Here is a 15378-nt window from a genome sequence, read left to right on the forward strand (position 1 = left end):
GCTATTTTAATATCAGAGTCTTTGTTGTCTTGGTTTTCCAGGACTGCTGTAGTTGTCTTCAACAGCAGTTTATTATCTCACAGTTTTCCCGGCTAACAGCCAAAATCAGGGTGTTGGCAGGATTGTGTTTTTTCTGAAGTCTGTAGCATTCTCTTTGTGGCTTACTGGTGATCTATAACTCATCTCTGCCTCTCTCATATAGCCATCTGGTCCTTTTTTGCTTCCCCCTCTCTCCTAGAGACTGTAGTCATAATGGATTGCGACCCACCCTGATCCAGTTTGGCCTTATTTTAACTAGTAGGAGCTTTGAAGTTCCAGTTTATGAATGGCGTCCCATTCACAGGACTTGAACATGTCTTTGCGGGGAGCCATGGTTCATTCCATACTTGTCTGCTAGTGTCATCAACTGCATCATTTCCAGGTCCATAAGTTGACTGATTTTTTTCTCTTTTTAGTTTTTTTCTTTTGGGTTGTAATTTTCTACTTTCTTGAATGTCTGGTAACTTTAAATTGGATGCCAGAAATTGTGGATTTTAAATTATTTGATTGTAGATATTTTAAATTCCTTTAGATATTTTGGGGATTTCTTCTTAGACACAGTTAAGATATTTGAAAATAGCTGAAACTTCAGGATTTGATTTTAACCTTTCTTAGGCAGGTCAAACACAGGCATTGGTCTGGGGCTCATCTAGTCCCACTACTGAGGCAATTACTTCTGAGGATGCTACTCAGTGGCCTTGAAATCAGGAAGTCTTTCTACTTTGACTGCTTGAGTACACAAGTTTTGGGCTTTAGGGATTATTTGGTCTGCTTCTTTCTAGTGGTATTTTCTCTAGCCTCTAGTTTTCTCACACTCGTGTGCTGATCAATACTTAGCTAAATAGTTGAGGGAATCCTCTACTTATTTCTGAATGTGCAGTTCCCTCTCTCTGTACCCTGCTCTGCAAATGGTAGCTATGTTGGCTTCCCCAAATACTAAACTCTGATATCCTCAAGCCTGGGAAACCTCTGGGCTCTCTTTGGATTTCTTTTTCCCACACTGTGGTGAAAGAGAAACTTTCTCTGGGCTGTGAGCTGGATCAGCTATAGGTAGGACTCATTTGTTCCTCTGTCTCAGGATCACAGTCCTATGTGGCCTGTTGTCCAAAATATGCCAACCATTGTTTTAAATGTTTTATCTGGTATTTATGGTTGTTTTAAGTGAGAGAATAAATCTGATCCATAACAAGCAGATTTGATATAAAGTGAAATGAAAAAATTAATAGTTGATTCTTTAAAAGGACCAATAAACTTCACCTAGCTCTGACAAGACTGAAAGAAAAAAATTTAGTTGAGCCAACTAAACAAGTCTAAATATAAGAAGAGTGCCAAATAATAAATATTGTAGAAAATGTTCAAATGTCAAAAGAATATTGCTATAGGGCGGGCCACAGTGGCTCAGGCAAGGATGCTTGCCTGCCATGCCAGAGGACCCAGGTTCGATTCCCGGTGCCTGCCCATGTAAAAAAAAAAGAGAGAGAGAATATTGCTATAAACAACCTTTGCAAATAGATTTGAAAACTTTGGTGTGATGGGCAATTTTCTAGGAAAACGTAAATTACCAAAATTGAGTCAAGACCAAGAAGACCTGAGTAAAAACCTGTAACTCTTAAAGAAAATTGTTGTCCAAAAACAGCATCAGGCTCAGATTTTTTTTTGACTTTTTTTATTGTGTAATTTAACATATATGCAAAGCAAAGCAAGAAAAAAGGAATAGTTTTCAAAGCGCTCTTCATCAAGTAGTTACAGGACAGATCCCAGAGTTTGTCATGGGTTCCTATACCATCATCTCAGATTTTTCCTTCTAGCTGGCTCAGATGGTTTTGCAGGAGTATTTTATTAAATTTTTTTTCAAGGAACATATAACCTTATCTTAAACACTCTTTCATAGAATTCAAGTAATAGGAAAGTTTCTTCCTTTCTCATGAGGCTAACATAGCATTCCCAGGAAGGATAGTAAACGAAAGGAAAATTGAGGCTAAACTCATGGTCATATTATGAAAATCCTAAGTAAAATACTAGCAAGCTATATATCAATACAAATATATCATATCAAGTAAGGCTTATTCCAAGAATGCTAAATGTTTTATTAGGAATTTTATAATTTAAAACATTAACAAATTAAGGGAAAAAATTATATGTATCTCAGTATATGCAGAAAAAACTTCGACAGCATTCAACATTTATTGATACAAAATTTTAAAACTCTTAGCGATAGAAAGCAACTTATTTTTTTTTAATTAATTAACGGAAAAAAAGAAATTAACCCAACATTTAGAAATCATACCATTCTACATATGCAATCAGTAATTCTTAACATCATCACATAGATGCATGATCATTGTTTCTTAGTACATTTGCATCAGTTTAGAAGAACTAGCAACACAACCGAAAAAGATATAGAATGTTAGTATAGAGAAAAAAATAAAAGTAATAATAGTAAAAAAACAAACAAAAAAAAAAAAACCTATAGCTCAGATGCAGCTTCATTCAGTGTTTTAACATGATTACTTTACAATTAGGTATTATTGTGCTGTCCGTTTTTGAGTTTTGAAAGCAACTTATTTTGATAACAGGTATTCATGGGTGTTAACAAAACCCTTCAGCAAACATCATTCTTGAAGAAATATTAAAATATATTCCCCTAGATAGAAGAGTACATAAAGAATGCCAGTTATCAAAGCTTTTATTCAGAAACATACTCTAAAAGGTGCCTGAGGGGGTGGGGTCTCTATTCCTAGAGCACTAGGTCCTTGAAGTCCATAGCTCATTTCTCTCCATGGCACTGTTAGAGGGGCTATGAGGTGCAGAGCCTCAGAGCAAGGTCCTGCAGTGAGACTTTTCCCATCCTGGTTCCACCATCGTGGTCTTGGGCAGGTTACTGGTCACTCTGTCTGATTTTCTATTTGTGAAGCAGACAATATTATAGTAGTGGCTTGTAATGTCGTGAGGATTGAGTTTATTCATGTAAAGCATTTATCACATTATTCTGAAGGTAATATGCACACATTCTAGTAAATGTGCACTGAGTCGAGTAAATTGCAAATGTGCGATGCCATCTTAGAACTGACAGCATCTGTCCTGCTCTACTGCATATTAAGTCTTAGACTTCGCTACGTCCTCATTTGAAAAATGAGGTTAACAGTACCTACCTTGAAGTGTTTTGTTGGTAGAATCAAATGAAATAATATATGTTCAAGAGCTCTGTAACCTCCGAAGTACTAAGCAAGTGAAAACTTTGTCCAAATACTTATCTTCAGCTTTCTGTATCTGCCTCTGAAAAATTCATTTCCTCTTCCCCATTAGAGCCATCTAGCAATGACCTCAGTTCCTATGTCATGTTAGGGTTAATCCATCTCACATTCAACTCCTTCATGTTCCATCTGATTATCTCTTTTGCTTATCCTGGCAAAATTCTCCAAAGTGCATGGTCGCCATCTCTACTGCCTCGTCTCACCTCTCCACTGATTCCTACCATCCAGCTCTTAACCTGAAGACATAATTTGCCCCCAGACCTTATCTCTTCTCAATATATATATACTTTCCCTGAATTATCTCACCCACAATTGTGACTTCCACTAAGACATATGTGCTGGCGATCCTTTGTATTCCCTGACTCCATTACTAGCACCACCATCTCCTCAATTTCTCTTCCTCTCTTAATTTAAAAGGCTCTCTCCATTCCTTAGAGTCTACCTTTTAATGATCTCTTCTTCGTTTTAAACCCACTGCCACATCATTTCTCACTTGGCTGCTACAACAGTGTTCTAGTTAGTGTTCTGCATCTGATTTTGCCTTCTACTCCAACTTAGGTCATCTGCCAGAATGACTTTTCTAATATTCTGATCTACCTCTGTCACCCTTCTCCTTGGAACCCCCAACTATCCTACCCATCGTTCAGCATTAAGTCTAACCTCCTGCGATGGCCCACGAAACCCTTCGTTATCAGCCCCTTCCTCCTTATCTTGGCTTTGTTTTCTACCCTGGGTCCATACTTCCCTTTCATTCCACCAAGATGACCAGTCTGAAGTTTTCCCAACAAATTCAATAATCTCTTTCCCTTTGCCACGCAGCATTTCTACATGTTATTGCTTATACTTTTCCTGGAAAATACTTGATCAGCCTTTGAGACTGGTTCAGGAATCGCTCCTCTTCTGATTCATCCAACAGAACTGGGTACTCCCCTTTGGTGCTGTATGTCTCTTACCTACATTGAATTTGCAATTGCTTCCTTTTCTTTCCCACAAATCTAGAGTACAATGGAGACCGCGTCTTTCTTTTTTGTGTCTCTAGTGCCTGGTACTTACCGAGCACACAGTTGGAATTAAATAAACATTTGTTTAATGAACCCAGGAATTATCCACCTACTGCATTCTTCCAAGTAAAACAGTTCCTGCATTTCCCCAGAACGGTAATATTTTATCAATTCAGGAGAAATCTGTCAGAAAGTATTCAGAGCCACAGCATCCCTTCGTAATTATCACAACCTGAGGAAATTCCTACCATTCAGGTATTCATCCATGTCAGACTTCTTAATTGTCTGAAACTTGAAAATGCAGTGTTTTTTGTTGTTTTTGTTTTTGTTTTTGTTTTTTTTTTGCATGGGCAGGCACTGGGAATCGAACCTGAGTCTCCGGCATGGCAGGCGAGAACTTGGCCTGCTGAGCCACCGAGGCCTGCCTACAGTGTGTTTTTGTTTACTTGTCAGTTTTCCCATCTGAGCAGACTCCAGTTGCAAAGTGATTATCATTGCAGAGCAGCTTATTGGAAAAAAGACACTTTAACATATCCTGTTGAGATATATGCTTGTTCTGTGTTTTTTTTCTTTTATAGATCTGGTATTTAATGCAGAAGTCTCCCTCTCCACAAATTTGTTCAATATAAGTTGTCACAGAACTTGCAAAATCTGTAAAGATTTTATGTCATCATAATCTGTGTGGTTATCCATGCCACATCTGGTGCTACTTGATCCTTAGCCTTTTGTTGGACTTTGCTTACACCTCTTTTGGCACCTTGTTTTCATTCTTCAGTATAATAGGAAATTATAAAGATTAGCCTATTCATCATCCTTGAATTTAAATGTACTTTCCCATCTAGCAAAACCTAAATTAGAAGACACACCAGTCAATCTAGAAAACTTTTATATATTGCATCTTCTAGCGCCTACTTCTTTCAAAATACTACAGCAAACTTTTGGACCAGTAGTGTGTGTTTCTTATATCTGGGAATTTTCAGAGGAGGACCTTAGACCTTGTAAAACTAGTAGGAAGAATTTTAATTTGTGTATATGCTCCTATTTAAGGCAAAGATGATTTCATAGAGTTGTTAGTTACAAGAATTAGGTAGGCTGCTTTTTCAGTGCTTTAGCCAATGTCTGATGAGTTTAGATAGAACCAGCTGATTCTGATTATTTTCAACTTTGGTACAATTAACAAAATGCATATTTGCGCAGAAAACTGGAAGGCCGCTGTAGGTGTGATATAGTAAATTGGGACAGTTTAATAAAAATCTACACTGCCAAAACCAAATAAAAGAGTTAAGAGAAGTATATAAGCTATCTTGTACCTCTCAAGGTAAAATGTTTAAGTGCTGTTTGTGGAAGTATAATTGGTGCTAAGATTTTTGAGGACTTTTTTGGCATAAAAAGTCTTTGTATTTTGACCCAGGAAAATAGTAATTTTCCATACCATATGTAGGTACAAAAATGTAGTTAAGAAAATATTTTATCAAAGTAAATTTATAACTACAAAAAAATTAAAGCAACCCAATGTCCAAAAATTATGAATTGGTTTAAGTATGCTATATTCATATGATAAAATGCTATGAAGCCATGATTTAGAAAAATATTTAGTAATGTAGGAAAATGTCCATGATATGTCAGGGAGACAAAGTAGAATTATATGTGCAGTGTGGACCTAATTTTGAGAAAATACAAACCTCACTGGCTAGAATTATGTTTATTTGTAATTTTATATATTAATGCATTAATATTAGCAATAGTTTTAAATGAGTGATAGGACCAATACTTTTGAAAATTTTGTTTTATTTTTGGAGGGGGATCTCATGTGCATTTTCTAAATTTTGCTCAGAGAAGAATGTCTAGAAACACTGGATGGAACCCAAGCCAATAGTTAGGAAATATTTGTCTTTTCTAATTTTCTCCATTACATTTTTTTGACGCTTCTGGATTTGTTTATTCATTTATTTTACAGATATTTTTTGAATGGATACCATACATTGAATCTTTTTCTAGGCACTAGAGACAATAATGGTGAAAAGGACAGGCAAGATCCCCTATCCTAACATGCTAGTGAGGAAGACAGACAATAAAGAAGCAACAGTAAATAATATAATGCAGTATCATGTAGTGATCAAACTTTGGGGAACAATAAAGAAGTTTAGGGACAAGGTGTCATGAACAGGTCTGTGGCTGTTTTATACAAGATGTCAAAGTGTTCTCTGAGAAATAACATTTGATCAGACACCAGATGAAGCAAGGTGGTGAGCCCTGGGAAGGGGAAGTAGAGGATAAGAGCTTTCTTGGGTAAGGGAAGAGCAAGGGCAAAGGCTCAGAGGCAAGAACTAACTGATGTAGCCCACCCAGTACATGTTCAGCTTGCCAACATACTGATTTTCTCAGCCCCCCAGCCAACCAGGTAGGTTCCAGGCTCATAAGAAGTCCAAAGACAGTGGCTCCTGCCATTTAGCAGCCTGATATAGTAACCATACAAAATTAATATTTTTACATAAAATTACTATTTTCCACATGTATCCTGACCCCAAAGAAGAGGTTTTGAAGCATCATTTTAAAGGAAGAAGAAGACAGCGGTAATTAGGTTGGAGTGAGGGATGAATTGCTTAGAAGAAGCTAAGTTCCCAACAGTCGGCAGGGATCAGGTCATGTAAAAACTTGTTAAGACATGGTTTCCAGTTTATTCTATACGTGGTGGAAGCTGTTGCGGGATTTTGAATAGGGAAGGTGCATGATCAGTTTTAAATTTAAAAAGCATCTCTCTTGCTGGTAAATATGGAATACAGGGAGAGAGCAAGTCTGGTAGCAGCTCTAGCTGTTTAGAAGACCGTTTCTGTTGTCCCTATGAGAATGAGTAGGGACTTCAACAAAAAAGGTAGTTTTAGAGACATTAAGAAGTGATTAGATTTAGGATACATTTTGAATGTAAAGCAGCTGGACTTGTTGATGGATGGTGTTCTAGTTTGCTAGCTGCTGGAATGCAACACACCAGACACGGATTGGCTTTTAATAAAAGGGGATTTATTTCATTAGTTCTTCAGAGGAAAGGCAGTTAACTTTCCACTGAGGTTCTTTCTTACGTGGAAGGCACAGGATGGTCTCTGCTGGACTTCTCTCCAGGCCCCTGGGTTCCAACAACTTTCCCCGGGGTGACTTCTTTCTGCATCTCCAAAGGCCTGGGCTGAGCTGCTAGTGCTGAGATGAGGAATGCTGAGCTGCTTAGCAGTGCTACGTTGCAATCTCTCATTTAAGCACCAGCCAATTAAGTCAGACATCACTCATTGCAGCAGACACGCCTCCTAGCTGACTGCAGATGTAATTGGCAACAGATGAGGTTCACATACCGTTGGCTTATGTCCACAGCAACAAGACTAGGTATGCTCACCTGGCCAAGTTGACAACTGAATCTAACTAACACAGATGGGTTGTAAGGAATTAAGAAAAGAATAGTAAAACATGACCTCTGGTTTTCTGGGACATACAATAGAAGGAACAAGTGGTATCACCGGGAACTCTGGGGGAGGACCCACTGATGGGTGGGGCTGGGAGTCGAGAATGCTGCTTTAATAGATTTAACAAGTGAGGATGACTGCTGAATCCTCACACTGACGTTTCTTTTAGTGTCCAGTGTCTTGGAGCAGCTAGAAGGAAAAACTGAAAATTGTGGAACAGTAACCCATACCAAACTCTGAAGTCTGTTCTATAACTCATTGTTGCTGCGTGCTTTGAAATGTATTGCTTTTTTGTATATATGTCATTTTTCACAGTTAAAGCAACAACAACAACATTGGAATAATCTTAAATCACCAGCAATAGGGTAGACTAAATCCATACAATGGATTGCTATATAAACATTAAAACCAATGTTGGAGAAGAATATTTAATGATATAGAAAGATATGTTTACTCATGTGAAAAAAGAAGATGACATAATGAAATAAACAGCAGAATCCACTTTAAAAAAGTGCACATAGTAGAAGTCTAGAGGGATGTGATGTACATCCCAACCTGCAACACTGTGAATCTGGCTGATGGGATTATAATATCCTTAAATTTATCCCTTTTACTTGTCAATACTTTCATTTTTTTTTTTACAATGAACATGCATCACTTCTGAATTAGTAGAAAACCAACAAATGTATTAAAATTTAAAAATAGAAAGTCTATTTCTTTAGTAAGAAATAGCACAATCCTTAGCAATCAGCATACTACTTTTCCTGTAAGATGTTAATGCTTCTCCTTGATTTAAGGCTTTGCTGCCTACAAAGTTGTCTGTTAACCACTCTGATAGAAAAATAAAATAAAATATCAAAAAAAAAAAGATAGGGTGTAGTTGGGGTGCTGTTAGTCATCCTCATGGAGATGGTGAAGAGACACTTTGTTCTTCTAAGCCCTTAGCCGCCTTGTTTATAGCATTGAGCTAAAGTGAGCTGTGGCCTCTCTCAGCAGTAATTCTGGCCTATCTCAGCAAACCGAAGAAAGGGATTTCTAATGATTGAATTAGAGCTAAAGTGGGACACTTTACATGTTTTTCTTACTCTGTTACATGGAATTTGTTTGTTCTTTGTTTTGTAGGGTTATGAAGACTGGCTTCGCCACAAAGCAGACAATGCAATGAACCAGTGTCCTGTTCATTTCATTCAGCATGGCAAACTTGTTCGAAAGCAAAGTCGAAAACTAAGAGTAAGTAATAATTGATGCATCTATCTTACTAATAACATTTTTAGCTTCTTTGCCAAAATAGGTTGTCTGAATTTTTTAATTTTTATGAGATTATATGAGCTAATCAAGACAGGAAAAATCCTAAAACACTTTTAGAAAATTTGTTTTAGAATAAGGTGAAATCATATTAATAGTTGGGAATTTTGATATCTTTTAAAATTGATTGTTAATGTAACCAGTACATCATTATATGTTTAAATATGTGTTTAAATTATTTAAGTGAATTAATTATTCCAGACCTGTAGTAACAATTTAGTAGTACTTATATGTGATTTTTAAAGTTTGTCTCACATAGTAATGTGACATAAAATGACAGGTGTTACCACCCCCAAGCATCCTTCTTCCTACCTTTTTATTCTGTCCATTTAGTACTCATCACCCTGCCAACCACCTTATCTCCTATATTTCACTCACTTTTCTTGACGTTCCACCATCTCTCTTGGTTGTTTTCCTGGTCAAAAATTATTGGGGAGGAATAAGGAAATTATAATCAAGGGACGTTACTAGCCCTCGTGTATAATTACAGAAAAGTGGCCCTTCTCTTCCATTCCTCTTCAGCCAAAGACTCAGCTTCCAGGCAACATTCCTGAAACTTGAAGAGGGAAGAGGCGTCCTCATATCCTCCCCCTTCTCACTCCTCCAGTCCCCTGGTAGCCTCTAATCTACTTACTCTTTCTATAGATATACTATTTCTACACATCTCATATCTTTCCTTATTTCACTTAGCATGTTTTCACAGGTTCTTCCATGTTGCAGCATATCTTAGAGCTTCATTCTTTCCTATGGCCAAATATATTCCATTGTGCATACATACTCTGCTTATCCATTCATTTATTGATGAACTCTTGGGTTGTTTCCACCCTTTGCCTACTGTGAATAACGCTGCTCTAATCACTGGTGTATACAAGTATCTGTTTGTGACTCTGCACTTTCTTTGGGGTATATACCTAGAAGTAGAATTGCCAGGTCATATAGTAATTCTGTATTTAACTTTTTGAGGAACTGCCGTATTGCTTTCCACAGTGGCTCTACCATTTTACATTCCCATTAACAGTGCACTAGAGTTCCAGTTGTCCACATCCTAACACTTGTCATTTTCCGTTTTTTAAAATAATAACCCTCCTCATGGGGATGAAATGGTAGCTCATTGTCTTCTTTGGAGAAATGTCTGTTCAGGTCTTTTTCCAATTTCTGCGAACATAAAATTCAGTTTTTAATGCAGTGGTCTCCTATGGGAAAGGCCTGCTTCTGTATCCTGCATATTTTAATTGAGAGGATTCTAAATTTACTGTGTGAGAAAGAAAGACAAAGTAGAGCTTTCCTAATTTAACTCCAGGCATCTGATTTTATTGGCTATATTGACTTTGGCCTTATTAGAGGTTGCTTAGAAGCTCTTAAAAAAGCAACCTTTTGATTTTTTTCCTTTTCAATTAAATTCTTTATTTCGAAGTAATTGTAATTCAGGTATAGTTGTAAGAAATAATAGAGATACATACTGTGTACCCTTTATCCCCAATCTTGTAAAACTGTGGTACAATATCACAGCCAGGAAACTGACACAAATGCAATCCATCAGTCTTACTCATACATCACCAGTTTTATGTGTACTCATTTCTGTGCATATGTGTGTGTTTATTCAATGCAGTTTTATCCTGTGTGGGTTCGTGTGTCCACCCCACAGTCAAGATACAGAACAGTTCAGTCACCACAAGGATGGATATTTTCATCAGCTCAAACCTTTTAATAACTGCACCTACCTTCCTTACCCGCCCACCCACCCTCGCCCCACTCTCCCTAACCCCTGGCAACCACTGATGTGTTATACATCTCTATGATTTTTTTTCATTTCAAAATGGTATTATTTAGTAGGGTTCTAACTGGGTAACCCTTTGGAATTGCCTTTTTTCACTTAGCATAATTCCCTTGAGATTCATCCAAGTTGTTGTATGTATCAATACTTCTTTCCTCTTTATTGCTGAGTAATACTCTGTGGTATGGATGTACCAGTTTGTTTAACCATTACCAGTTAAAGGATATTTGGATATTTTCCAGTTTGAGACTCTTACAGCTAAAGCTGTTATGAACATCTGTGTGTGTAGGTTTTTGTATAAATACAGTTTTCATTTTTCTAGAATAAAAGCCCAAGAGTTAAATTACAGGGGTGAATCCATGTTCAGTTTTAAACTATTTTCAGAGTGTCTATACCATTTTACAATCCCACTAGCAAAGTATGAGTGATCCAAATTTCTCCACATCCTTGTCAGCATTTGATGTTGTCAGTATTTTTACCTGAGCCATTCTGATAGGTGTGGTATGTGGAGAGATTTCATTGTGATTTTAATTTTAATTTCCCTAATGGCTAATGATGTTGACTATATTTTTATGTGCTTATTTGCCATCTATGTATCCTCTTAAGCAAAATAATTCCTTGTCTTTTACTTATTTTCTAAGGGTAAATTGGATTATTATTATTATTTTTTACTGTTAAGTCTTGAGAGTTCTTTATTCTACTTATTAGTATTTTATTAGATATAACAGTTTACAAGTATTTTCTATTAAAAGAGAAAACTATGTTTTCATCCTTTTAAAAGGATATTTTAGGGTGGGCCACAGTGGCTCAGCAGGCAGAGTTCTCGCCTGCCATGCTGGAGACCTGGGTTCAATTCCTGGTGCCTACCCATGCAAAAAAAAAAAAATAGGGATATTTTACAAAACAAAAGTTTTTAATTTTGATGAAATCCAGTTTATTGATTTTTTTTCCCTTTAATGGTGGTTTTGCCGTCAAAGTTAAGAACTCTTTTCTTATTCCTAAATTTCAAAGATTTCCTTCTAATTTTTTTTCTAAGAGAATAGTTTTATGTTTTACATCTGAGGTTGTGATCCATTTGGAGTTAATTTTTGCATAAGACTATGAGGTTTGGGTCAAAATTATTTTATTTTGTTTTGGGGGCCTATGATGTCTAATTGCTCTAGCACCTTTTGTTGAAAGGATGTCTCTCCTCCATTGAGTTGCTTTTCTGCTTTTCTCAAAAACCAATAATGCACATTTGTGTGGGTCTGTTTCTAGGTTCTCTGCTCTGTTCTGTTCCGTTGATCTCTGTGTCTGTTCCTCTGCTAGCATCACGGTGTCTTAATGAAGGTAGCTGTATTGTGAGCTCTAACATCAGGCAGAGTGATTCTTCCTACCTTAGTCTTCTTTCTCAGCATTGTTCTAGCATTTCTAAGCCCTCTGTTTTTCCTCATAAATTTTGGAATAACTTGTCCATGTCAACAAAAAATACTTATTGGAATTTTGATAGAAATTTAATTAAACCTATAGGTCCGTTTGGGGAGAATAACCCTCTAATTTGAAAGTTATCACATTCCCTTGAGCTGTGACTGTAATGTGGATTGACAGAGAAATCCATTTACAGTACAGACTGAAGTATGGTAGTTCTGATTGTGAGAAGTAAGTACCTTACAAGTAACAGTAAGACAGTCCAGGTGAGTAAAAGGATATTGAATCCATTGTCTAGTCAGCTTTATTGTGAATTTTTGATCATCATTTACCTCCCAGCTATACACAGTCAAAGTCGCAGAGAAAAAGGATATTTCTGAGTTGTCATTTAGATTTCTTCTCACAGTAAGTGACTGTAGTACCATTTGAGCCCTCTTGGTAATGATACAGACATAAAACTAGGGTGATTGCATTTAGTTTAAAAATTCATATGACAGAATAATCTGTGATTCATCTCGACTATAGTTTTTTAAATGTTTTTGCCACTTTCATTTATCTTTAGTTTTGCTCAAGTAATCTGGACAGTTCTGTCCTTCAGTCAGCTCTTAGGACTTTCATACCTGCATTTCTAACACTAGGTTCCCATCAGAGCCTTCCCGCAGTAGCACTTCCTATTCTGAAACTTAAACAAACAATAATCCATAAATTCATTCTGCTTGGTTTGAATCAAGATAATCTTGTTATAGATGTTTGTTTCTGTTTGCAGTTAGAAAGTATTCCAGTCTTTCCTTGGTTTTCTTAGCATGTCTGTAAAGGGATCTTTTTCTGGATTTGCATTAGCATCCATATGTCTCTTTAAACCAGGATGGTACTGAGTAAGCAGAGTTTCCTGCAGCCTGTAGTACAATGTGCTTAGATGCTATTCAAGAGGAACATGGAAACTCACAGAGTGCAAACTGGGTTAGCCTTCACTCCCCCTTATTTCATCCCCTGAAACCAGGCATGCTTGCTCTGGCTTGGCAAACCTCTGAAGCATGGTTGACTGGGAAATGCAGTTGGGAATATTTTGAAGATCAATAAAGAAATCCCAGCAAAATCTATGAGCCATTTCTTAAGTATGAAATTTTTAGTTTAATTGTTCTTTGTGTTTTGTCCTGCAGGTTGGTGACATTGTGATGGTAAAGGAGAACGAGACCTTTCCTTGTGACTTGATATTCCTTTCCAGCAGCCGAGGAGATGGAACGTGCCATGTTACGACTGCCAGTTTAGATGGAGAATCAAGCCATAAAGTAATATTCCTTTTATTTGCCTTTCCATTACAATGTCTTAAAATTTTCCTTACTCACTGGAGGTGTGATCATATGTTTATATAACGACAGAAATTAACATCATGTTATTTTTTCATTGGTTACGATAAAAACCTTAGGGAGATGTAATGACCAGAATTTTCCCTCACTTTTGCTTCTTCCTATTTTATACTTTGCTCTTTCCTCCCTCAGTGTCTATAACAAATGACCATCATGTTAACAAATAACTTCAAAATTAGCCTCTTGTTTAGCTGAGGTACTAAATTAAGGACTTAGTGAATAGATTTTTGGAATTTTGAAGGTTTTTATTTCACTAGTCAAAATTAATATCTTTACTAGCCAAGAATTACATGAAAAGACATATACAATTCTAGATTTTGCCTGTTATTTCAATGAATGTCTTTGTTAAAATTTCTTAAGAAGGGTTTTCTGAAATTATATTTAATTTCTTTGTACTCAGTGCGAAATTCTTTACTGACAGTTGCTTCTACAAAAATTTTAATTAACAGTCATAAAACAATAAAATGTTTTTTAAATTTCAAGTTTTTTGTTATTATTTTAAAAATGTGAACATTTCCAAGAAATTTATGAAAATCAGCATAGTTCAGTAGATTCGATCATTTCTAAAGCATTAGCTCCCAAAGTTGCAATGCTGAAAAGGTATTTAAGCAATACCTCTCAAAATAGGCAATTTATATTATGGGAAAGGGAAGCTTTCTTTGCAAAAATCCCAAGGGATATGCTAATCTTTTATGAATAATCCATGGTATCATTGTATAAAGCCTGGTGAATTTGGGGGTAAGAAGGAACATTTACTTTCACATTTTCTAAGTTGACATATATTAAGAAAATTAACATTCTGCCATAATAGATCATAAGCAACAGCACTTTGGGGAGAATGGAAAGCCCTGCATGATTCATGTATTTATAGTGACATGCATCTGCTACTGCTGGTTCCTCTGGAGCATGAAGGATGTTAAGATTTTATAATCATTGAGACTTAATGAGCCATCGATGTCCTTTTGGTTCTCAGTGAATTGCTGTTTGAACCCCCTGTCTATGTAAGAAATATCTCTGTTCAAGCTCAAATGCACCATAGCATTGCTACCAAGACAAATGCTTTAGTATATCACTTTTTTCAAGATGAAATTTTATGGCAGTTGCCCTAGTCAGAACTGAAAAGTGCTATAGTAGTTCTACTTTTTGTGTGTTTGCACTTCTCATTTTAACTGAGTTTTCTCTAATTTCATATTTGTGCATTTGATTTGTCTTGGGGACTAGAACTATATAAGCCCTTCCCTGAAAAGCATTGTGGGGAGCGAAGAAAGTTCAGCCAACCTTAGTTGGAATTCTGAATAAGCCATTTATTGCTTGTGTGACCTTGGGCAAATTTCTTAACAGCTCCTAGAATTTTCACATCTGTAAAAGTGGGACAAACCTGTATTTCAGAGGTTCTTGTAAGGATGTACGTAGAAAATTTTCCAAAATGTCAGACATTACAGCGTGTCCAAAATATATTGTACATGATGGTGGTGATGATAATGCAGTGATTATATCTGTTTTGATTCAATTGCACGTTTTATTTTTCGGACACCTCTTTATTAGAAGGAAAGGTATAATGAAATCCAGAGATTTATTCCCTCTTCTAGGCCTCCTACACGAGTCTTTGTTTTCTCTCTCCTCCCTAGGCAAAGCAGGTGTAGCTCCCAAGACTACCTATCCATCCATACAGATAATATCTAGGCCAATGGTTTGCAAAAAGTGATCCCAGACCAGGAGCTTCAGCATCACCTGGGAAATTATTAGAAATGCAATTCTTGGGCTCCACCCCAGATCTATTAA

General features: G+C 36.6%; 1 protein-coding gene across 3 annotated transcripts in view; it reads left to right on the forward strand.

Annotated features, from left to right (window-relative positions):
* The window catches only part of ATP11A (ATPase phospholipid transporting 11A), a 231704-nt gene that overhangs the window by 134135 nt on the left and 82191 nt on the right, over positions 1–15378 (forward strand). For all 3 annotated transcript variants that reach the window (XM_077158705.1, XM_077158706.1, XM_077158707.1), the window contains exons 5-6: positions 8866–8973; positions 13390–13518. In XM_077158705.1, the coding sequence (XP_077014820.1) occupies positions 8866–8973; positions 13390–13518 (237 nt within the window). The remainder of the gene's footprint in view (positions 1–8865; positions 8974–13389; positions 13519–15378) is intronic.

The sequence above is a fragment of the Tamandua tetradactyla genome, chromosome 4 (genome assembly GCF_023851605.1).
Source record: "Tamandua tetradactyla isolate mTamTet1 chromosome 4, mTamTet1.pri, whole genome shotgun sequence".
Classification (NCBI taxonomy): Eukaryota; Metazoa; Chordata; class Mammalia; order Pilosa; family Myrmecophagidae; genus Tamandua; species Tamandua tetradactyla.